Source organism: Nycticebus coucang, chromosome 7 (assembly GCF_027406575.1).
Source record: "Nycticebus coucang isolate mNycCou1 chromosome 7, mNycCou1.pri, whole genome shotgun sequence".
NCBI classification, from domain to species: domain Eukaryota; kingdom Metazoa; phylum Chordata; class Mammalia; order Primates; family Lorisidae; genus Nycticebus; species Nycticebus coucang.
Window position 1 is genome coordinate 100,167,911 of NC_069786.1, and position 25,257 is coordinate 100,193,167.

At 38.4% G+C, this 25,257-nt stretch overlaps 2 protein-coding genes across 11 annotated transcripts in view; one reads left to right on the forward strand and one right to left on the reverse strand.

Moving 5' to 3' along the window:
- FAM117B (family with sequence similarity 117 member B) overlaps positions 1-25,257 on the forward strand; it is a 171,931-nt gene that overhangs the window by 123,364 nt on the left and 23,310 nt on the right. For 2 of the 4 annotated variants that reach the window (XM_053597434.1, XM_053597435.1), the window contains exons 7-8: positions 2,261-2,381; positions 11,830-15,680. In XM_053597434.1, the coding sequence (XP_053453409.1) occupies positions 2,261-2,381; positions 11,830-12,148 (440 nt within the window). In that variant the 3' untranslated portion in view covers positions 12,149-15,680. Of the gene's footprint in view, positions 1-2,260; positions 2,382-11,829; positions 15,681-25,257 lie in introns of those variants that run through there. The other 2 variants (XM_053597436.1, XM_053597437.1) reach the window with 1 other exon arrangement.
- The window catches only part of ICA1L (islet cell autoantigen 1 like), an 89,138-nt gene continuing 70,438 nt past the window's right edge, over positions 6,558-25,257 (reverse strand). For 6 of the 7 annotated variants that reach the window (XM_053597444.1, XM_053597438.1, XM_053597440.1 and 3 more), the window contains one exon: positions 20,632-22,087. In XM_053597444.1, coding sequence (XP_053453419.1) covers positions 21,972-22,087 — 116 coding nt within the window. In that variant the 3' untranslated portion in view covers positions 20,632-21,971. Of the gene's footprint in view, positions 6,973-20,631; positions 22,088-25,257 lie in introns of those variants that run through there. The other variant, XM_053597443.1, reaches the window with a different exon arrangement.

The window sequence follows — 25,257 nt, forward strand, 5'->3', positions numbered from 1 at the left end:
CCCAGCAACTCGGGAGGCTGAGGCAGGAGAATCACCTAAGCCCAGGAGCTGGAGGTTGCTGTGAGCTATGATGCCACAGCACTCTACCAAGGGCAACAGAGTGAGACTCTATCTCTAAAAAAAAAAAAAAAAAAAATTAGAGTACAAAATGGTAGGTTTTAATGCAGTGCTCAGTTGATAGTCTATTTGGATAGGTTTATGGGCTTTCTTGTTTATACTTATTTTTATATTGTTAGTACAACTCATTAGTGAGAAACATTCTTTTTGGCATAATGAGATGAACACTTGTCCTAAAAAGCACTTTGTTCTCTTGTCACATCACTAGTCACAATTTTATTACCTTAAAACTTTTAATATATTCAAAGCCTTCTAGTGTTTTTCAGGATCTGTCTTTGTGATATTTCTAACAAGATTTATACTGATTCATGTTGATGGTGATGTAAGATGAGTATTCAAAGCAAGCCTGATGTCAAAGTTGGAGAATACTTGAATAACCTTGAGAGAGAAGCGCCTCAAATGTTAATTACAAATATCCTTACTCTTTTAAATCATATTATCTTTTTATTTGTTTATATCAGGTCAGTATTTTGTTAGCTGAATTCTAGTAATTTTATGTGTATGAAGGCAATACTATGACACTTATTAATTCTAAAGCTCAGTTCAGTAGTCATTTCTTTAGAATTTACATACAGTGTGATGAATGTCCTAAAATGTTTTGCTGTTAGAACTGCCCATACTACTAATAACCTAAATCATTGAAACTATTGTAAATGCATAAGATAGAAGACTCAGTGAAGAAGTCACTTTAAACTATGGATGGTTGTAAACTATTCTTATTTGGACCTTCTCTTGCTAGCTTATAAGTCAGTTTTTTATTTATTTTTTTTAAGTCAGTTTTTTAAAAATGGCTGTTAAAACCTGTCCCTTAATTTCTCATACTTTTTCTACTTTTAAATCAATAACATGTAGGAACTCCTTTAATAAACTAAAATTTTAAGTTTGCTGCATTTGATTTGAGGAAGCTGATAGCCTGATTGGCTTGTATGAATTTCTTTTGTAAGAAACCAGGGCCACAGTGCAACTGTCAGCAAGGAATTTATAGCTTAGCTGACACAGACTGAAAATTAGAACAGTTATGTAATATAAGAAATTTTAAGTTAATATAGTGTAAACTGAGGACATTAGCATTGAACGGGATTATCAAGAGTAAAGAAGTGGGGCGGCGCCTGTGGCTCAGTCGGTAAGGCGCCGGCCCCATATACCGAGGGTTGCGGGTTCAAACCCAGCCCCAGCCAAACTGCAACCAAAAAAAAAATAGCCGGACGTTGTGGCGGGCGCCTGTAGTCCCAGCTACTCGGGAGGCTGAGGCAAGAGAATCGCTTAAGCCCAGGAGTTGGAGGTTGCTGTGAGCTATGTGAGGCCACGGCACTCTACCGAGGGCCATAAAGTGAGACTCTGTCTCTACAAAAAAAAAGAGTAAAGAAGTGTTCCTTTTGATAGGGTTAATTTGGAAAGATTTCAGAAACTGTGAGCCAGATTTTGAAGGAAGTTTTGGAAAACAAACAGAATTTACAACCCTTTTAGGTAAGGGGAAGTTGATAGTCAAAAGGAAATGTTTGGCATAGCATACAGTGGCTGACCACCTGGAGCAGAGATTGTAACTTGAGGAACAAAGACATCAAATTGAAGTTCTGAAGGGCAAGCCAAGAGTTAATGGTCAGCAACCAATGAAAAACTATTTCACATACTGGAAATGGGAAAAATGCAGGTGGCATTTGAGTGTATTTATTGTGGTATAACATACATGTGTGAGAGAGAGATAAAGAACATAATTCAGTACCAAGGATTACGTGATAAGGCCTAGGCTATGATACTTGTAAGTGGAAAAGAAATAAATCTTTTATATGTTTTGTTTTTTCACCTTTTTTTTTTTTATTGTTGGGGATTCATTGAGGGTACAATAAGCCAGGTTACACTGATTGCAATTGTTAGGTAAAGTCTCTCCTGCAATCATGTCTTGCCCCCATAAAGTGTGACACACACCAAGGCCCCATCTTTTATATGTTTATACATTTATTTACTAAGCGTCAGTTACCTCCTTTTTACCAGAATTGTGTTTGATTCTGGGGTGATGTTGATAATAAAGCATAATTTCTGCCCTTAAGTAGTTGATGGTGGGGGAGAACATGCAAGAATTAAACATAGCATGCCTACTCTTTTATGTGGTAGTATTAGTAATTTAGCGTGTCATTTCTTGTAGAGAATGGGAACAACTCTCCTTTGCCCAAATATGCAACCTCACCAAAACCTAACAACAGTTACATGTTCAAAAGGGAACCTCCTGAAGGCTGTGAAAGGGTCAAAGTCTTTGAAGAATGCTCGTAAGTATTTTTTCTCCTAAAAAAATTTTATGAGAATTTTCAAATACTGTGAAAGAATAGTATAAAGATCACCCATATATCTGCCACCCACATTCATTACTAATACTTTTCTGTATTTGCTAAAAGTAACCATATTACTCCTACATAACCACAGTACTATTATCATACCGAACAAAATTAACTGAGGCAAGAGGATTGCTTGAGCCCAGAGTTGGAGGTTGTTGTGAGCTATGATGCCATGGCACTCTACAAAGGGTGACAAAGTGAGACTCTGTCTCAAAAAAGAAAAAAGAATGTCAGCTACTTGGGCCCAGCGCAGAGGCTTACGCCTGTAATCCTAGCACTCTGGGAGGCTAAGGTGGGTGGATTGCCTGAGCACGAGTTTGAGACCAGCCTGAGCTAGGGCAAGACCCAGTCTCTAAAAAAAAAATAGCTGGGCGTTGTGGTGGGCGCCTGAAGTCCCAGCTACTTGGGAGACTGAGGCAAGAAAACGCTTGAGCCCAAGAGTTTGAGGTTGCAGTGAGCTGTGATGCCACGGCACTCTACCGAGCACAGCAGAGTGAGACTCTTAAAAAAAGAAAATAAACTGGATAGTAATACTTAATATCTGCTGATACCTAGTTATTCAGATTTGCTCAATTGTCCCAAAGTAACTTTTGTGGCTACATTTTTTAACCTATTTCCAGTCAAGTTGAATTCAATAGTATATTTATTTAGATACACTGTGGACTTCACCCAGTATGGCTCTTTTCTTCTCCCAGTATGGTGCCATTGCTGTGTGATTTCCTATTCTCACATACTTCTGTTGGCTGGTACTCTGTTACCTACTCCCTTTGTCACCTACTCCCAATTTGCCCAGAAAGTATACAGCCTTTTGTTTTCAGCAGCTAGAGCTTCTAGCTTTATGTGCATGGATCACTACAAAAGTTTTGAGAAGGTCCATTATTTCACTTCCATGAAACACTGTCAACAGCATCCTTTTTGATTCACCCACTTTAAGTTTCAACTTGCCTAACTTGTCAGTATTGCTGGGAGGGCTTCCTTTGTTTCTGTCTGTGCAGGTTTTACGGTTTTTCATTTTTGTGTATCTCAAAACTTTTGTAATAAGCCACGTATAAAAAGTGATTGCAGGGTTTTGAGGTATGTATGAGAGTCTCCAAATCAGGTAATGAACATTATTTGGGATACAGTAATAACCTACACAATCTCATCTCATTGTAGCTGTACCTTTTAGCTTTTTCTTACTTGGAACCAACATGGTGATTGTCCATCCTCCTTCATTTCACACAGTTTGCCCTTTTCCTTTATCATGAAGACCTTGCAGTGATTTGAAATATGGCATCCTTTTGTTTTTCTCAAGTGTTCTCATGGCAGTGTTTTCTGTAACCTAAATTCTGAATAATCTTCCCATACAAAGAACATTGTTTTTGAATCCCTTCAACTTCAACTTCTCTACTGGGAAACACCAGCTATTGGTCTTATATCTGCTTCTGTGACAGCAACTGCAAATTGTTTGTTTATTTGCCTTGTCAGCCTTTAAGTTTTAACTGGTGCTAGCTGAGTGTTTAAGAAAAGTATTTCTGCCAGGCAGTGGCTCATACCTGTAATCCCAGCACTTGGGAGGTCGAGGCGGGTAGATTGCCTGAGCTCACAGGTTGGAGACCAGTCTGAGCCAGAGTGAGACCTCATCTCTAAAAATAGCCAGGCGTTGTGGTGGGCACCTAGAGTCACAGCTACTTTAGAGGCTGAGGCAAGAGAATTGCTTAAGCCCAGGAGTTTGAGGTTGCTGTGAGCAGTGACGCCGTGGCACTCTACCAAGGGTGACAAAGTGAGACTGTCTCAAAAATGAAAAAAGAAAGTATTTTTGGCAGGGTGAGGTGGCTCATGCCTGTAATCCTAGCACTCTGGGAGGCAAGGCAGGTGGATTGCTTGAGCTCAGGGGTTTGAGACCAGCCTGAGCCAGAGTGAGACTCTGAGTCTACTAAAAATAGAAACAAAAGATAGCCAGGCATGGTGGTTGGTGCCTTTAGTCTCAGCCTCTCAGGAGGCTGAGGCAGGAGGATTGCTTGAGCCTAAGTGTATGAAGTTGCTGTGAACTATGATGGCACCGCAGTACTGTACCCAGGGCAACAGAGTGAGACTCTATCTCAGAAAAAGAAAAGAAAGTATTTTGCTTTTGTTCTATGGACTGTTTGGTTTTCTCTGGTCTTCCTATACCTTTATCTAAAGAGATATGTTTTGGACAGTTTTCTGTTACCACTTCTTTGAATGAGCTTTCTACCCCTTGCTCTTGCTCAACTCCTTCTTGAACACCAGTTATATCTTATAGGCATATTTTGTTCCTTTCATTCTTTTTTCTCCTCTGACTTGTATTTTCGTTTGTTTGGTTTTTTTTTGTTTGTTTGGTTTGTAGAGACAGAGTTTCACTTTATTGCCCTCGGTAGAGTGCCGTGGTGTCACACAGCTCACAGTAACCTCCAACTCCTGGGCTTAGGCGATTCTCCTGCCTCAGCCTCCCGAGTAGCTGGGACTACAGGTGCCCGCCACAACGCCCAGCTTTTTTTTGTTGTTGCAGTTTGACCGGGGCTGGGTTTGAACCCGCCACCCTCCGTATATGGGGCCGGCGCCCTGCTCACTGAGCCACAGGCGCCGCCCCTCTGACTTGTATTTTCAAATGGCCTGTCTTCAAGTTCACTGATTCTTGATCAATTCTGCCTGATCCATTCTGTTACTGAGAGCCACTAATGAATTTTTTCAGTTCCACAATTGCATGTCTTTCTCAATTCCAAGGTGTTGACTTCTAAAAATTATCTTAATCTCTTTGTTAAATTTCTGAATTAGTTTTTGTGTTATCTTGGAGATCACTGAGTTTCTTTAAAACTGCTATTTTGAATTCTCAGAGAACTCACACATCACCATCCTGTTAGTGTTAGTCTCTGTTTCCTGATTTTGTCCATTTGGGGAGATCTTGGTTCCCTATTTGCTGTAAATATACATCTTTGTCTTTGCATTGAAGGAGTAGTTATTCCAGTCTCCTCTCCATGGCTTGTTTAGGTTTATATTTGATATATTTGCTTAGAGATTGTTTACTATTTGGTTTCTGACTTCTTTTTTGGGTCTAGGTAGCATCTTAAGCCCAAGTTTCCCATGGTTCTAGTAAACGGTTGGAGTGCTGCCTCTACAAAATGAGAGGTCCCAAAGAGGATATTACAGAAATACATGAAGGCTGGCTGAGGATTCATACCTAAGAGACCTGTGGAATCTACCTCCTATAGTGTGGTGCTACTTGACAGTCACTCTGATTAGATGTCTTCTTTGGCAGAGTTACAGAGCAGAGGTTCCAGGGCTAACAGTGGTAGTCTCACCCCCGCCCCTTGTCTCTGCCTGTCCTCAGCCATATGTCTCTCTTATGGCACTCATGATGTTTCCTGTGGGTTAGAGCAGGGACAGGTCTCTTGCCAAGGAACCCGAAGTGGTGGGGAAGGTAGTTGTCTACTTTAGTCTCACTTTTTCCGGTATAGGAACTGAAAACTTTTGTAAATTGGTTGGAAATTTTCTATATGCTATGATGTGTCACTCCATCTGCTTAGCGTTTTTTTTTTGTTTGTTTGTTTGTTTTTTTCATTTTTCTGTGATTCTGGGAACTGTCTTATCTTCATTATGAGTATTTGAGCTCTGAGTTCTTACTGGTGATAATCTGAGCACTGTATATTTGTTTTTGGTTTTCTGTGGTAGGAGAGGGAAGCCAGCTCTGTTTTTGTGATGCCATTACAGAACCAAAAAGCAGAAAGGGGGGGGTCATTCTGTTAAGTAAAAATCAATTGGCTCAATTGTACCTTTTTTGGAGTTGAGCTGTTTGATTTACTCATTGGCGATTAGGATTTGCCTAAGTGCAGAGAAATGATTGATTGGCTCAAAAGCAATTTGAATTTCTCTTTTAGAAATGACTTTGAATATTTGTTATGTAGGTTAGTGTCCTGCAGTACCTGTCTTAGACAATTGCATTTGGAAAATTTCTCAGGACATAGTATCTGTGCTCTATACTATAATGTCATTTGCATCTAAAGGAAGGAGAGAAAAGGCAAGCAGGTGAGTGTGTGGATAAATCCATCAAAGAAACATAATATAAAGCTTCACACATTACGGTGTTTTATGGCACATTGATCTGTCATTAGGCAAACCTATTCTTTTTTTTAAAGTAAGGTTTATTATAAATTTTATTGATGTAAAGGATGTGTAGCACACAAAAACCTATTAATATTTTAATTATCTTCTAAACCCAAGAGTGGATTTCTTAGAAGTAATTTTAACCTTCTATCAATAAAACAAGTTACTCAATTGGCTCGGCGCCTGTGGCTCAAGCGGCTAGGGCGTCAGCCACATGGACCTGAGCTGGCGGGTTCTAATCCAGTCCGGGCCCGCCAAGCAACAACGATGGTTGCAACCAAAGAAGTGGCCGGGCATTGTGGCAGACGCCTGTAGTCCCAGCTACTTGGGAGGCAGAGGCAGGATAATCACTTGAGCCCAGGAGGTGGAGGTTGCTGTGAGCTGTGATGCTATGGCATTCTACCCAGGGCAGCAGCTTGGGGCTCTGTCTCAAAAAAAAAAAAAAAAAAAAGAAAAACAAGTTACTCAAAGTCTGAAAATAGTTTCTTTTTGCCCAACCTAGCATTAAAGCAGCTAAGGTAGATTATTGGTCCTAATTTAAAATTTTCGATTGTCTAATCATTCTTTTAAGAATACCTTTCTCTCTAAGTCTTTCTTTGGGTTTAAAGTAGTAACTCTGACCTAAACTGGGGTTTGGCATGAGGTAAGGGATGATCTCTAGTTTCTAGAAATGCCTATTTACCCGAACGAAAATAGGTGGTTGGGAGTTGGGCCCAGAAAGGGCAAACCCGGATTTTGCACTTTTGTCTCTATATTCGTTTTTATGTGTACATAGCTCATACCATAGCCTTGCCATTTGCATGTAATTAATTCTTTTAATGAAGTTGAATTGCTCTCTACTGATCACATCTAATTAACTCCTCGACCTTAGATTCCTAAATCTTGTGGTCTTTGCAATATAGAGAGGTATTTTTTTAGTTAAAGCTACTTTGAGGCATTTTGGAATAACTATTTTAGAATAACTGCTTAAGGAAAAGTAATAATTTTAGAACCAGTTCTGAGTTTTTTTTCTCTGTATGGTTCTTAAGTTGAAAGAATGCTTTGAAGCAATGCAGTACTTGCAGCTTTGATCCTATCAGTTAGACAAATTATTACTCTCTTTATGTTATATTGTGTGAGGTATGTCCTAAGTCTGTTTTCACAAAAGCAGTAAGGAAGTTAAATGGTTTTTAGATTCCTGTCATTTAAAAAACAGTTCCAGAACAAGAGCTTTATCAAAGCCAAAAAGTTTCTTTGTGTTTCAGAAATGTGATGTTTCATCCTAGAGGTCTATTACTAGCCACATGTCTTTAAGTCGCTTTTATCAAGATAACCTCAAACAAATAAATTAATTAAAAACCTAGGCCTCGTTGGGTTGAATGTGTTAAAAATAATTAGCTTTTTCTTCTGTGAGGAAGAATAGGTTTTACTCTATAAAGATGAAAGTTACCTCAAATACTGTATTTTGCAGTGGATAATGCGTTTCCATATATAATATGGACCCATGTTTTTGGCCAAAACTTTGAGGAAAAAATTCTTTCATTTTATTTTTAAAGGGGGGCAGAAATGGCCACTTGGTGCCTCCTTCTCTCATGTGCAGCATGAGGTGCGGAGCTGGCTGCTGTGGAGGAACCAGGAGGTAGGTGAAAGTGGTCTGGATGACCTGAGCACCTGACCTCCCTCAGCTGCCCCTCCTGGCCCTCCTCACCCCCACATCATTTCATTTCCTATTCCCACCCAATCACAGTAATGTGGCCACAGCTACTCCACTGAGAAACCCTGGGCTTAATTCCCAAGAAGCTGGTGTGAGGGGCCAGGGCTGGCCCTGCCTGTCCCAGGTTCCTGACAAATCACTGTCCTTTCTGGGCTGCCTCATCTCTCAACGCAGCTGGTTCCATTGTGAGGCCCCCAGGATATCATGCTGAGAAGGAAGCCTTAAGTGAAGGTACCTCAGTGAAGTACTCTACATTTACATTTCTCTTCAGTGACCAGACCGTGATTTTCAGCCATCTAGACCTTAGGCACTCAGTAACTTCAGAATAGACACCAGCCTTTCCCAAACTTTCAAATTGTACAAATCACCCAGGGGACTGGTTAAAATGAGACTCCTGAACCATACCCAAATACACCTGAATCAACTCCCCAGAAGAAATATCTGGGTGTCCATTCTGTTAACAAGTATCCTAGATAGTTCTAAGTATTGGCAAGTTTGGAAAATTATGCCAACTCAATAACTTGAGACTTCGGACAAGTCAGAAGCTCAAAATTACAATCTGTGAGCTCAGGTGTCCCTGAGCTTTCATGTTTCATACCAGATACCCTTACAGACAGAAACTTCATGGGGACTGAGGCCCAAGGTCACAGGCCCAAAGTACTAGTAGAACCAGGTCTCAGAACTGGGTCTCCCAGACCCCCCAGTCAGGGATCTTCCTCGAGACTCGTACTGTTCCAGGAGCCTCAGAATAGGGCCAGCTGTACAAGAGACTAGGCAGCCCAGAAAGGGCAGGGATCTACTATCAGGAGCCTAGGGCAGGGATCTACTATCAGGAGCCTGGGGCAGGTAGGACCAGTCCTGGCCCCCCATACTAGCTTCCTGGAAAATTGTCAGGCTTCGTAGCAGAGCAGTGGCTGTGGCCACATTCACACTGATGGACATGAGTGGGAATAGGAAATGAGAGGATTTGGGGATGAAGGTGGGTTTAGAGGGTACAATTGGTGGAGGTTGGCATTCAGATCATCTGGACCACTCTGACCTGCTGCCTGAGCTTATTCCCTGGTTCTACACTGCGGCCAGCTCGGGGCCTCACGCCTCTTCCAATAGAAGGAGGTGACACTGCATGGCCACTTCCACCCTCCTTTTGCCAAAGCCATGACACTAACCACGGTGTGCTGTTGGCAGCATGTCCACTTCCAGGGTGGCAGCAGTAGCAGTGGCCAGGCAGGCTGGAGGCTCCTGTGCCTGTCCAGTGGGGGCAATTGTGGAGGAGGGAGTAAGGGAGTAACACATAGGGGGTGCAATTACCATATTCCAAGGTATTTTGCATACAGATACCATTATTGCTTTCTAGAGTTAACTTTTAATGCATAGCATATATAAAAGACTTAAAAACATTTATATAGATATGAAATTAGTACTATATATATAATGTGCATACTTATTTTTCCCTTAAAATTTTGGGCAAAAAGTGCACATTATACACAGCAAAATATAGTAATTCTGTCTTCAAAGGAAAATTCAAGCATCATTTAACTGTAGAAATATAACCCCAGTCTCCTCTCTTTGTTAAGGAATTGAAAACCATACTCTCAGTGATAAAAATACAGGAGTGTGTATTCTTATCAGAAATACATCCAGATATTCCTGTGGCTTATTAAGTTTTCGTTGTAGTCAAGAAAGAATAGTGTACTGGTAAAACATAATTTAAATGATCTCCTTTTCTTTGTTCTTAAATTGTTGTACTTGCCAAAGCTACCCATGGATATTGGTCAGTAGTAATATCTGCCCACTTAATCATGTCTACTTGGAACGCACATCTTTTTTGTGCCAACTCTTAGGTCTGTTGTTCACTCATTCTTCAAATCCCAGCTCAGATGATATTTACTTTTTGCCAGACTCTCCCTTTTCCTCCCGGCCATATGTTATCTACTCCCTTGTGATGTCCCTTAAACTTACTTTTTTTTTTTTTTTTTTTTTGAGACAGAGTCTCAAGCTGTCGCCCTGGGTAGAGTGCTATAGCATCATAACTCACAGCAACCTCCAACTTGGGCTCAAGGGATCCTCTTGCCTCGGTTTTTCTATTTTTAGTAGAGAAAGGGTCTCGCTTTTGCTTAGGCTAGTCTCAAACTTGTGAGCTCAAGTAATCCACTCGCCTCAGCCTCCCAGAATGCTAGGATTACAGGCATGAGCCACTGTGCCCAGCCGATGTCTCTAAACTTTCAACAAACCTTTGTACCAGTCTGTTGGCAGAGTCCTTAATGTCTTCTGCGTTCTGGACAACTTTGGCAGTCTGGTAAAGCTTATGGATCCCTTTTCTGAATAATGTTTTGAATGTCTAAAACAGTAAGATTATAAAGCAGACTAACTATGTTGAAATACTGTCTGTCTCTAGCACCCTCCTCTTCCTTAACTATAAATTTAGTCCATCTGTTCCTTACTGATTGTTTCATCTTTGTCCTCAGAACCTCATGCATGCTCAGCACACTTAGATTTTTATTGGACCAAATCATCATTGGGGTAGATGACAATCAGCCTATCTTGATATATTCAGGTTCTACCAACTTAATTTTGTGGCATTCCCTGGTTCAATATGTATTTCAATTAATATTTTTAATTTTCAGGGAATACCATTAATACCAATATCCTTTCCAACAATTTGGGTTTATTTTCAGGAGGACCTGTAAACAGAGAAGTATTTGGCTTCAATAAAAAACTTAAAAAGTAAAGGAGTTTTTATTTTAATGTCACATTTACAGTATGTTGCTTAGAAAACCATCACAGTTAATTCAAAGAATGGTTTCAAAGAGATTTTTAAGAGCATTTGAGGAGAAAACCCATATCTACTAAAGTTTAATCATGCCATGGTAGAACTTACAAAAGATAAGTATTATATATCCTTAATTTCCATGCCATCTCCATTCAGAATAGTACAGACCTTTGACAAACCATGGTAGTGAAACATATTTTTGTCTATAAACATCTAGATTTTTCTTTTGCTTTAGGAAATTCAGTATTGGTTGTCTAAAGTCTTCATTGAAATGCAGTGGTCAGCAGCCTGAGCCCCTTGCTCAGGGAACTTGGAGTCTCCAGGAACTGAAAGCATTAATGATGAATGGGGTTCTATTAGCATTCTAAGATACATATTGGAATCATATGTCTAATAGCACTTTAGCCCTTGGCATTTGAAACTTTTTGTTTGTTTGTTTGAGCCAGAGTCTCACTTTGTCGCCCTCAGGAGAGTGCTGTGGTATCACAGCTCACAGCAACCTCAAACTCCTGGGCTCAAATGATTCTCTTGCCTCAGCCTCCCAAGTAGCTAGGACTATAGGCACCCGCCACAACGCCCGGCTATTTTTAGAGATGGGGTATTACTCTTGCTCAGGCTGGTCTGAAACCCGTGAGCTCAAACAATCCACCTGCCTCGGCTTCCTGGGATTACAGGTGGGCATTTGAAGCTTTTAACAGACATAGCTTGAGTTTTATATTCCTTTTACGTATCTATAAGTTATCAGTTTTTTAAAAATAAGAGTTTTTTATCTAGTGTTAAATTTACTTTAAGTATTGAGTTATCTGTTCTATGTCTAGGCCAAAACAACTTCATGAAATCCCAGCCTTTTACTGTCCTGACAAAAACAAGGTGAATTTCATTCCTAAAAGCGGCTCTGCTTTCTGCCTCGTCAGCATCCTCAAGCCACTTCTTCCCACCCCAGATCTTACCCTTAAGGGCTCTGGCCATAGCCTGACAGTGACCACTGGCATGACAACCACTCTGCTACAGCCTATCGCTGTGGCCTCCTTGTCTACAAACACAGAGCAAGACCGAGTCTCTCGAGGAACAAGTACAGTCATGCCATCATCTTCTCTGCTGCCACCACCAGAACCAATTGAGGAAGCCGAAGGGTAGGTTCCAGTGCTACGTGACCATTGTTCTGGGAAACTGAGAACCTCCTTGGATCATTTGACTATGATGGCTTCATGTGCTCCCATTTAGCTGTGATGTGCTCCAGCTTTCCAGTGACATGTGACAGTGAGGCTTCTGGAATAACAGCCCCTCTGACAGCTCTACCCCACTCATGAAGACCAACCCTCAGTGCTTAGCCTGCTTTTTCTTAAAGTACTGATGGAAAAAAGAAAGGTCTCATTCTTTACTTTGGAAGGACAGTATTGAATTGTTTTTTGCTTTCAAATTAGACTTATTTAAAAAACAACAACACATAAAACCTGATTCTTGCAAACATAATTCCCAAAGGGACATGTAAACGATGCTGCAAGAACCACCTTTTATATGAAAAGGACTATTTTATAATACCAGTTACATTTTCTGAAACATAGCAAACAGGACGCTCAAAAGATTCTTTGGTGGCCTCTGTTTCGTTTCCCTTTCTAGATGTATGCTTTTCTCAGCTGTTTTCAGCTTTGGGACCAAAGGGATTGTTGACATTTTCCCAGCAATCTTAATCTCATGACTGTGTTCTTCTCCCAAACAAGGATTGATAAGTAAATGCATTGAATAAGTATATATAAAAAGAGATAAAAGCAATATCCGTACATTATGTGATTTATGTTTTTTGATGTCAAGTTTGTGCTTTGGGTGAAATACTTGTAAGACTGTTTTCTTCACTATTGTACACATTTCACTATGTGGTCAGAAAATTGAAAACAAGTGCTTTAATATGTTCTCATCTGTATTGGAACTTTAAGTCAGTGAGCCAAAAGGAAACTACCCCGTGTTGATTACTAGCTAAGAGTAAGGAGTCCCTTTGGTTTTCTGTGAAATAGTATATGACACAGTCTCCCTCCTTCCTTCTCCACAAGTGTCATTCTGCCTTTTATCGTTACTGTATCATAGCCCCAAGAGACCCTGAAGTGGCTGTGCATGGATTTCCTCCTTTGCTTTTGTGATGTTGTTGTCTTGTGGATTTGGTTGGGGTTAGTAGTTTGCCAGGAGTGTAATCCATTGAATAGCAATCCGTAGCCACAGAATCTTGCAACTGACGTTTTCTTTATGGTGATTGGCACTGAGATTTGTTGCCTATAGATTTGCTGGTTTCCCCTCCACATTTCCAGGGAGGAAAACAGACAAGGACTTTGGAGCATAAGCAACAGGCACCTTTGAAAACTCCATACAATTCTGGATTAGGGCTCATCTAATACAAATCACTGCCAAGATGACATGACAATAGTATTTCATTTCTGGGCATCTGGTAGTGAGATAAAGGAGCAGCTTTTTTAGAAGAGTTTCAGTAAACAGTGTTGATGAAAAAAAGCGTCCTTTTCATATCTTCATATATTACCTTATATGCAATAATTTACTGTTCCTATAAATATAGGCAGAAAAGGTTTTAAAATCATTATAAAAAGGATGCAGTTTAGGTTAATATGTCAGCTAGTCCAGACATAGTCTATCAAGGAAAACCGAGTGGCAGCCATAACTCTTCTGAAAGGACTTCCTATACTCATGCACCTTTAAAACATCTAAGTAATTTAAAATAAGCCCTGTTAATTTTAAAATGGGGATATAGTTAGATAAATCAGATAAATTCAAACATTTGAGTGAATCTGTCAAGTTTTAGTTGGTAAGATAGATGAATTTTGTACTTTTTCCACCCAAAACTAATTAACTCAGAATTAGTACATTATGGCTTCTCAGTCAGTAAAAACTCAGTTATTTGGGGTCTAAGTTTTCTGATTGAGAACTTTGATTCTTTGCCTTCTTTGTTATGCATTTTGTCTTTACCATTTCATCATTTGAGTATTTGCCCTATCAGAATATAGAAGAAAAGGTAAAACTGAAATCAAGTGAGTTGCTATAAATGGGGGAGGAGGTGGCTTTTTTATTACTTGAATTTCATTAAATCTTTTCTTTGGAGTACACTTCTGTTCCTCTTCTGTCTCCTTTTCCTCTGGTCACAAGGGTATTTTAAAACTAGAACGCTACTTTGTAAACAGATTTTCTCCCATTTTCTCTGTGTTGTACATTTGTCTAATTCATATCTTTCTGTAGAGTTTCATATATCTTTAATTTAAAATCAGAATGGAAGAATAAGTTTCAGATTTATTATTTATAGCCTTATAAATGGAACTTCAGTCTAATGTTTGGTTATAAGGCAAATGTGAATCTGCAGGTAAATGACTTGTATGGCTACCAGACATATACCTTGGGTTTGGGAGAAATAGCCTGAGATTTGGGAGAAAAAAAAAGTACTAAATACAAAACAACGCTAACTGCCAGTGCCAAAGGGCTACTTTTTAAGCATATAAGCTTTATCACAGTCTTAAAAATATTAACCATACATCCATTCAGCTGTTTTATTTAATCTTTGGTTAAATAAGGTGGTTTTTTAAAAAGTGGGTCTACAGCTTTCCAGTGAAAATAACACTATTCTCAACAGAATGCATAATATCTTTTTCGAAAATTATACTCTATAATTCTGTAGAAAACTGTACAGATGGTAAATAGAATAGCTTCAATAGTAATTATAACTTAAATTTTTTAAATTTTAAATAAATTGACTTCCATCGTAGTAAAAACAAAGGAATGGGTGGCATGTATCTTTTAGCAAAAGTAGCTATTCTTCGGTTATTCATTTTGTCAGTCTTAGTTATTTTTTTAATCCATAAGCAGTTTCTTCCTTGTGGTGATAAAACATATAAATTGACTATTTCTGATCATGACTAAGTCTTACTTGTCATGGCTTTTGTGAACAATTATGCTTTTTAAAAATACTAGTTTTGCCTCTTAATTATAGTGAGCATGGATGCCGAAATTATTTTTGAACTAGATTATTCAATTTGTTTAAAATGTTTCTTATGCTTATGACCACAGTCCAAATCAGTCTTCTAGAAGGTGCTCTTGCTAACTGGGACATCTGACAACATGAAAGGCTTTTTCCTCCTATTTTTAATGGTTGGTTTTCACTGGAAATAGGTATAAAAATGGCAGTATTTATAGCCTTTTTATGTCCAAGATTAGGACTGGATTAAGGAAAATAAAAGAAAATTGCCTTTACTAAGTTTACTATTCTAAACTTAAGATTCATTCCTTAATGCTTGGAATTTTGATGTTTCAAAACTGAACAAGTAGAAGTGTTGCATTTACAAAATAAAGCTAAGAATACTTAACTCTACACTTTACATTTGACTCTGCCTAAATTAATAAGCAAAGCAGCCCTAAAGAATATTTTGTTTATATAATCCTGTTGAAGAATATAATTTGCTTTTTTAAAACTCTCCATCTTTCATGTCTGTTGAAGCTGTATAAACATTTTTAAAACAGTTTTAAAAAAATTTGTCTAACAATTCTCCCCAAACACAGCATTTTCAATGGTGATAGATACTTTTACTATGTACTTACGTACTCCCTGTACCTGAACCCTTGTTGCTGCCTCACAAGAAAATAGAACTTTTATGTTTAAAATAAAGTCTGTTCTTCTTGAGAATTTTTCCTGTATATTTTTATGAATATTGTCTCAAATTCATATTTCTTTTCAGACTGTCTAGCCTGAAACAACTTACAAATGGTATGTTTTTTACAGATTGATAGAAAAATGTGTTTGTGTTCAGCAGCAGGTTCCTTGCTACTCCTTACTTGCTGTAGAACTGAAATTAGCTGATCTTTGTGCTTAGCACAAAGTTGAACAAACATTAAAATAAGCCCACTGAAAGAAATATGTATATGTACATATAAGTAATTCAGTACTTCACAGTTAGAGATGAGCTGGCTGGTCAGACTCAATTGCATTCTAAACTATACAGAAGTTTTCTTTTGTTCCTGCTAAGTCAGCCATTTTCTTTTGTGACAATGTTTTATTTATATATGCAAGACATGTTTAGGCAGAGGGGTTTAGTCTCCCAACACAACAGAGCTAAACAGAGCTGATCAGAAGGCTGTACTGTAAGCTCTTTAGAAAGCAGGAACACATTTTAAGTGAAGTAAAAATTTTCGGAAAATTATTTCCGAAGGAAAAAGTTAAGAGAATCTCTAAAATTGGCACACGGTTTTCTCCCTTTCTTTTTCTCTTTTCCCTCCACCTTCAAAGAAGGTGAGAGCAGCAAATATGTGACATACCGTAGTTGTAGTATACTTTCCATAGCAGTTACATGCTAATGTATACCAAGTATTAAGCGTTTTTCCTTGCTAAGCTTGTGCTTTGAAAATGAACTTTTAAGGGAGCTGAGTGTGGAGGCTCATGCCTATAATCCTAGCACTGTGGGAGGCCAAGGCAGGTAACCGATTGCTTGAGCTCAGGAGTTCTTGACTAGCCTGAACAAGAGCAAATCCCATCTCTAAAAATAGCCAGGTGTTGTGTGGCGGGCGTCTGTAGTTGTAGTCCCAACTACTTGGGAGGCTGAGGCTTGGAAGAGGATCCCTTGAGCCCAAGAATTTGAAGTTGCTGTGAGCTGTGATGCCACAGCATTCTATTAAGGGAAACAAAGCAAGACTCTTGTCCTCAAAAAAAAAAAAATAATAATAAACTTTTAAAACCTATGTAGTATGATAATACTAAGATAAAACCTACATTGTATCTCTTTGATTTGGTGTTTTTCAAGCTTTGTTAGTCTTGAATTAAATGGGTTCAACCAACTTGGTAAAAAAATATAGCAGAATAGAAAAATAAATATATTCACACACAAGAGTATTTTTGTGTATAAAACTCTTGTTAGAGAAATATAATCTACTTACTAGGTTGTAATACAAAAAGTATTTTTTATTAAGGGTTAAAAGATGCGAAGGGCCAGGCCTGGTGGCTCACACCTGTAATCTTGTATTTGGGGAGATAGAGGTGGAAGGATTGCTTGAAGCAAGTTTGAGCTCAGCCTGAGCAACACAACAAGACCCCATCTCTACAAAAAATAGAAAAATTAGCTGGGCCTGGTGGTGCCTGGTGGCTCTTAGGAGGCAAAAAGATCAATTGAGCTCTGGGGTTTGAAGCTTCAGTAAACTATGGTCATGTCACTGCACTGTAGCCTAAGCGACAGAACAAGACCTATCTCAAAAAACAAAACAGGGCAGCGCCTGTGGCTCGAGTATGGTGCTGGCCCCATATCAGAGGTGGTGGGTTTGAACCCGGCCGCAACCAAAAAAAATAATAATAAGAGGAGTTGGTATTGTTGTAGATTATGTATCAATGGTCCATTGTCTTGTTTGTTCTCTGTAGTCCTCTTCGCTGCAACTACTGGCTCTTGGTTTAGAGGGTCAAAAGAAAAGAAGCTAGTTAGACAGCAGTTCCTGACCAAGGAGGTCAGCCCTGGTTTTTAATGTTGCTATAGCTATAGAAATTAAAGAGAAACATTTCCTTAATTTGAGGAGTACATCTTTTAGAAAGGCAGAAACTTCAGTCACATTTTTGGTGAGCATCTATCTTATTAACCTTTTTGGGGGGAGGGGGACAAGGTCTCAATTTTGTTGCCAGGGCTAGAATGTAGTGGTCTCATCATAGTTCACTGAATCTCACATGCCTGAGCTCAAGTGACCCTCCCAGTTAAGCCTCCTGAGTAGCTGGGACTAAAGGCTTGCATCACCACACCTGTCTTATTTTTTAGTTTCTGTAGAGATGGAGTCTTGCTCTTGTTTGACCTAGTCTTGAACTCTTAAGCCTCAAGCAATGGGCCTACCTTGGGCTCCTGAAGTGCGAGGATTAAAGGTGTGAGCTATTGTGCCTGGCCTTAACCTGACTTTTTGAGGGAGACTTACATAAGTTTTTAAATCTTGATAACTTGATTTGTCCATTATAGAGAGAAAATAATAAAATGAAATCACCTAGATCAAAATTCAAATGTGCTAGAAGGCACTACCAAAATAATTTATTACACTCACAGGTTCTATTTAGTCACTGAGTGCAGGGAAGGGGGATCACATAAGAGGGGCCTTAACCAAGGAGGTAGGGGACACGGGAAGAACCATGGGCAAGTGCCTTGGGGCAGGGTGATATACACAAGAAAAGGTGTGAGGGTATTTCACTGGTACACTTGAATGTTACTGGTCATTGTCCAGAGGGCAGGAAGTGAACTCCTGGCAGGGACTACAGGTATCACACTGGTGCACATGGTTGCCTGGGCTGGGTGCGTACAGCTTGTTTGTGGGGATGTTGAGGCAGCATGAAATCAAGAAGTTTACAAATGTACAAATGTAAAAACACTTAAAAATCTTTCTCTCCTTTTTGCATTTATTCTTTGGCCAATGAATGGTTTACCTGACTGAGTGAAGATTCATGTCTTGATTTTTAAATGCTAAAGACAGCTTTTATTGAACTCTTTTTAAGTATTCTTTTAAATGGTATGTAAAAAATGGTAGTTTATGTTGTGCTTCTAGATGTGAAGTCCATCCTAACCCACCATTTTTCTCCCCATCCTATTTCATAGGTTTTCTTTGCCGTATTTAAACACTCTACTCTTGCATGAAATGGCTTACTTGCAGTACTACTCAATTAGTTTAAAAAAATTTAAAGTTGTATTTCCTTCCTAAATTCTGGAGCTGCTTCATTGTTGCAGGGCCCTGACAATACCATGGAAAATAGAAATAACTGGATAAGTTTTGGCTTCCTTTTTTTATTCTTATCTTCAACAGATGAGGTTAAGTACTGTGCCTTATATTTTATTGGTTATGGTTTCTAGGCTCAAAATTATGGTATTTGATAGTTTGTATTTGTTACTGAAAGTATTTACCCAAAGAACACACATTATTTCCCATGTCTTATATAGTCCCCTTCTGTATGAAGTAAATTGGAAAGGTATTAATTGCTCCAGTTTTATTTTCATTCTGTGATAAAACCCAAGTTTTTGAATAGGGAAACAATTGGATTTGTATTGAACACTTTAGGAAACAAACTTGTTTTATGCCATCTCAAAATCTTTATTAAAAGAGGCTTAGAAAAATTACAGAGCACATTTACATTTCCTTTGTTCTAATGCTATAAGACCTTTACATTTCTAAATGGTCAACACGGATAGTTATGTGAAATAAGTATCTGTAGTTGAAATACAGTTTTTTTTTTCAATGTGCAAATGCTAAAACCTATTTTGTGGAAGTACAGTTTGTTTCTAATCATATATCGGAGCTATGTTATATAATTAATGCAAGATTTCAAAAGTACAAAGTTATACAAGTCTCATTTAATATGCCCTGATGTGACTGATACTCCTATAAAGTGGCTGTAGAAATAGTAGGCAAATTTTAGTTCCTCTAGAGATTTTTAAAGCTTAAATGTATTCTTACCTTTATTTTATACTGGGTAAGTGTTTTCCCCTATTTAACATAAAAATACCTATTTTGAAAGAGTGTTCTCAGCTTGGTAAAGAACACTGAATTTACTTCATATTAAATGGTCTAGATTGAGACAAAGAACCACAGGGCACCTTCCTGTCCTGTGCTCATCCTGTCCTTTTCACCCTTTACTGAATGTGTGATTGGTTTCCTATATTAGCAATATTGATTTAATAGAGCAAAACTTCTCTTTCTGACCACAAAAATTTTAATGGTTGACACTCAAATAATGTTGAGAATGGTTACCTTTATTTTAATAACAATTACATGCTCTTCAAAAGTAAGAGTTGTTGAAATTATAACTAGAGTTGCTAAGGTAGTTAATGGTGCTTCTGGGTTAAATGGGAAACTATACTCTATTGAAAGAGGCACTGTTTCAGAAACTAAGAAATGAATAGTAAAAATGCCTTTTATGTCTCAATTTGGGAAGAACTTCTGCTCTTGGAAAATTGAGATGTTATCCCTTCATAGTTGGAGATTCAAGCTTCTGGTTCTCCTCATCAAAAGATTTTTGTTTATGTCAGATAACAGAAACTACTGCTTTGCATGCATGTGAGGAAGGTTTACAAATGTTGTTGAACTAATGCATTAGGCTGCCAATGCAAGGAAAAATAGCACAAACTCAACACACAAAGTTAGCAATTTCTGAGGTACTCAAAAGTTGAGAACACCAGAGCCACTATGGGTATAGATTTTAGATTGTGATTCATAATCATAATCTTGGTGATTGAATCTTGGCAGATGAATGATAGTATTGCATTCTGGGAAGTTTCACTGAACACAAAGGAAGAGTTAAAAATGCTTCTGAAATTATTAACATTGGTCATATATTCCACCCCCAAAAAAATTATTTTAAAAAACACTTCTGAAGAGATAACAGTTCACTGAAATCAATAATGAAATAGGAATAATATTGTGATCATAACCTTTTCCTGAGTTCATTTTTCTCATGTTCAAACAGCTTTTTCCAGCCTGTGTGGTACTTGACCATAGCGGTGGTTTTCTGGAGAGTTTGTGGGCAGTTAATACCGGCGTTAGGCCAGAATGGTATAGATAGGTGATAGTCTGCATTTTACCTACTCTGGTCCATTCCTTGTACATTTTTCTATTGTATATAGAAAAATGTTTTCTATATACAATAACTTGGACATTACAAGTAATTCTCTTATAAATAAGCCCATTGAGAACTAAGATCACATGGAACTACTGTGAACAACTTATTTAAATGTTGTTGGAAAATCGACTCAAAACTATGAGCAAGAAAATAGGACAGAAAATTGAGTAATTGATGAGTGTGTACAGCTGTTTTGTGTTCATCAGCTTCCATTAAATAGTCTTCCTTCCCAGTACTTAGATTCTAAACCTTCCAAGGATAACAGTATTTGGTAATCAAATAATGGAGCCTTAGATGATGCCACCCACAGAAATGAAGTGGAAAATGAAATACTTTTTATTGATCAGGTAGAGCTTTCGGTATCTTAACCAGAAAGTATTCTGGGTTAAATCATGTCACAAAATATGAGGTAATGCAAATATGTATAAGGATAAGATGTTCAGAGTTCTCTGCCTCGTTCAGATAGAAATTTATAGGTAATTCTAGGAATACTATTGCCAGTTGCTTAGGGAATACTTTCCCCTTGTTTTCTTTTCAGGAAAAATATGAATATTGCATATTACTGTAGTAGCAGTCTGAAAAACCAGGCCTAAAGATACTGACACGATGACTTGAATATTTGTAGGCATTTAGTGGTTTATAAGATGGGAAATAAATTTTTCTGTGTCTCCAGAGAATGGATTTAGCAAATTAATTATTATGCTCCTTCCCCCATGAAAATTTAATAAGATATTTGGGAGATGTCCATGATTTTGTATGAATGATAACATTCCATTTTAGCCTCCAAATACAGAAAAACAGTATTGAGTTTCTCTGTAATTTCATTAAAGAATTGAGTTCTCAGATCTTTTCTACCTTTCTAATTAAACACAAAGCTGGTCTGGTTTTAATGCTATTTCCTACAACAGAAAAACTTCTCATCACTATTTTATTTATAAATAAATAAACCTCAAACTACAACCCAACTTACATGCTGCCCTTTATCCACCTAGAGAATTCTTATAGCTGACAAGGCAACTTAAATAGTCCAACTCCTTATTGACAGAATTATTCCTAACTTATTTTGACATAAATTGTGGTATGTAAATACCAGACTTAGTAGTTTGCAATATTTTCCACAGAGTATCAACAACTGCAAACCTAAGATACTAAAGATGTACTTAATCTGTTCAAATGTGGTCCTTACCATCTGTCTAAGGTTGACTGTCAGGTGACACTGACAGTGACACTGTCAGGTGTTTGCAAACACCATGCTTTTGTGTGTGGGTTACAATATAAACTCCTTTCCGCAAAGGCAATATGTTGCAAAATTGATGTCTCAAGGCCATTAAAGTCACATTATAACAGGAGTCAAGCATTAAGAAGTTCATCATCTGAGTGTCCAATAGCATCTGGGTTTGAAAGAGGATCCAAGTCTGCAAATAGATTGAACCAGGCTGACATGTCTTGGCTACCATTGTTGGGGGCTATTAAAAAAGAAAAAGAAAAGAAACACATTAAGGAGTTTCAGCTTTTTGAAATCATATTTTTGTACAGCTTCTATGCTTTTGAAGTAGATGCTGCTGTGGAATAAAAAAATTAAGATAACTGACACACTATCAATTGTAGCCCCTTAATAATCTTGAAACACTAACAGAGATACCTTGTGCTTTGCTGAGGCTTCTATATAAAGAATTGTGTGCTGCTCTAAGAATGAATATAGTCTTCTTAGAAACATTTGAGATAATTTATAGTTACAAGGCTCTCAGATAAGGTTTAAAATTTAAAGTAATCTTTGTTCCTATCAAGTAAAAGATGACATTCCTAAACGTGGTGTTTAAAATCTATTTGTGTGGCTTGGCACCTGTGGCTCAAGCGGCTAAGGCGCCAGCCACATACCCAGGCTGGAGGGTTAGAATCCAGCCCGGGCCTACCAAACAACAATGAGGGCTGTAACCAAAAGATAGCCGGGCGTTGTGGCGGGTGCCTGTAGTCCCAGCTACTTGGGAGGCGGAGGCAGGAGACTCGCTTGAGCCCGGGAGTTTGAGGTTGCTGTGAGCTGTGATGCCACGGCACTCTACCCAGGGTTAACAGCTTGAGGCTCTGTCTCAAAAATAAAATAAAATAAAATCTATTTGTGTTTATTTATGAAAGTAGTAGTATAAAAAGATACAAAGAAAAAAATCCCCCTAATCTTACCATATCAATACACTCACCAGTTGTCATTTTGGTTTTTAGTTGTTTGCTGTCTTTTCCACGTTTTTGATATCCATAACATTTTATAGCGAACATTATGTCACAGATACACAATGTACTACTTAGTGATAAAATCCCTCATGTCTCCTTATGGGGATTGGAAAACTTTATATCTCAATAGTCTACAGCTTGGATTGTGGCAGATACTCAAGAGTATATGGTTAGATTGTGGGCTAGGACTAAGAAAGAATGCATAGTCAGTGGGTCATCTCAGAAAGCTAAGCCCTTGAAGGCCAAGGGGTTCAGAAAGCAGAATTGAGGCCCAGAGACAATCTGAGAATTGGATATGAAACCAGACTCATGGTGGACAGAGAATAGAAGGCCATCCTCCTTTAAAGAGCCAAGGAAACCTTTCACAATCATGGTTAACACTGCCTGCCAGAGAGGTGGGGGTTGAACTGTGGGGATCCTAAACCTCAAGCATCACTAAAGAGTGACAGCTCCACGCACTTGGGTCTAGTTCTGTTTCTGGCTAACCTGACACACTATCAGTGATACCCACACAGTTCTGGCTTTGAGTCCTGGGTACTCTACTTACTAAAGAGTAGTATTAGGCAAGTCATTTAATCTCGGGCTCTTTTCCGTGAAGTAATAACCACATAGTTCATCATTAAATCAAGGTACTTGAGAATAAAATGCGGGGCCATTAATAATTATGGTGGAAGAACAGGTGTCAAACAGTGGTCATTATAGTAATGCCTGACCCCTCTCACTCAGCTGTCGAGAGGTTCTGATGAGTATGTAAAATTTGTACATTATGCAAATGCAGGATGGTTTTACATTCATCATGGAAATGAAGGTCTCATTTTTTTATGGAGCCTCTGAATTGTACACTTGTATTACCTTCAGAGAGTCATATAGGATAGCAAATAGAAATTGAATTATTTAATGTAATAATAGAAAAAGAGCCCAAAAATGTAATTAATTTTCATAAAGTAAATATAAGCAATATCAGCATAAAGAAATAGAATGTAGCCACTCTCCAGAAGCTCCCTAGGACACCCTTTCTAGTCACTACGCAATCCCCCCACCCTCAAGAAACATTGGGGTAAATGCCATTCTGAGGTGTTAGCAACAGTGTCATGATAACATTCTTTTGTATATATTTTGGTCAATATATAAATGTATTTGTGTTGGATATGTACTTAGGAGTGGAATTGCATGTTTTATACTCCTACAAAAAGTATGAGATTCTAGTTCCACATCATTGTCAATATGTCAGATTATTTTTTTAAATTCATTTTAGCCATTCTAGTAGGTAGGTATTGGTATTTTATTTTGCTTTTAATTTGCATCTCCTTAATAATTAATGAGGTGGGGGCACTTACTGATTTTTAAATTGTTAACTTCAATTTTAGTTAGAATTCTCAGGTTTATTCTTAGCTTTATTGTAGCTTTTGTCTGGGGGCTTTTCCCCCTTATTTTCTCTAAAATAAGCCCCATGGATTATAGGTAAATAGCACCTGTGCTTTTTTGTGTTCATTTATGAAACTTACTTTATAGTCTCTATTTTATTTTATGTTTTTTCTTTTTTTTTTGAGACAGAGCCTCAAGTTGTCACCCTGGGTAGAGTGCTGTGGCATCACAGCTCATAGCAACCTCCAACTCTTGGGCTCAAGCGATTCTCCTGCCTCCGCCTCCCAAGTAGCTGGGACTCCGGTCACCTGCCACAAGGCCCTGCTATTTTTTGGTTGCAGCCATCATTGTTGTATGGCGGCCTGGGACTTACTTTATAGTCTCTATTTAAAATGATTAAGCACAAACTCAGCTTTAGCTGATTTTAGGAAAGAAAACTACAGGTATTCTGAATCCCTGAATCTACCAGTGTGAATTTGTGATTTGCTTGGGATTGATGGATTCCCCTATTGACTTTCCTCAAAGTATTGGAAAGAATAAAATAGCCAAGAGCTCAAACTCATAGATATCAATGAATAAATAAATATGCACTGGAGAACAAAGGAAATCTTTTCCAAACAGTAGAATGCTAACTCATAAATACGGAAGGAATAGGTCAAGCATGGTGGCTGACACCTATAATCCCAGAACTTTGGGAGGTTGAGGCATGAGGATTGCTTGAGGCCAGGAGTTCAAGACTTGCTTGAACAACATAGTGAGACGCTGTCTCGGGTGTAGTGGCACATGCCTGTAGTCAATTGTAACTACTCAGGAGGCTGAGGCATGCGGATTGCTTGGGCCCAGGAGTTTGAGGTTATAGTGAGCTATGATCATGTCACTACACTTTATCCTGGATGACAGAGTGAGACTCCATCTCAAATAAGGAAGAAATAAGGAAATTTAAAAATTACCATTTGGCAACAACCATAGTAATGTTTTATGCTAGAATTATCAGTGAATGCCAAATTAGGGGCAAAATCTTGATAGAAATAAGGCACTTACACAG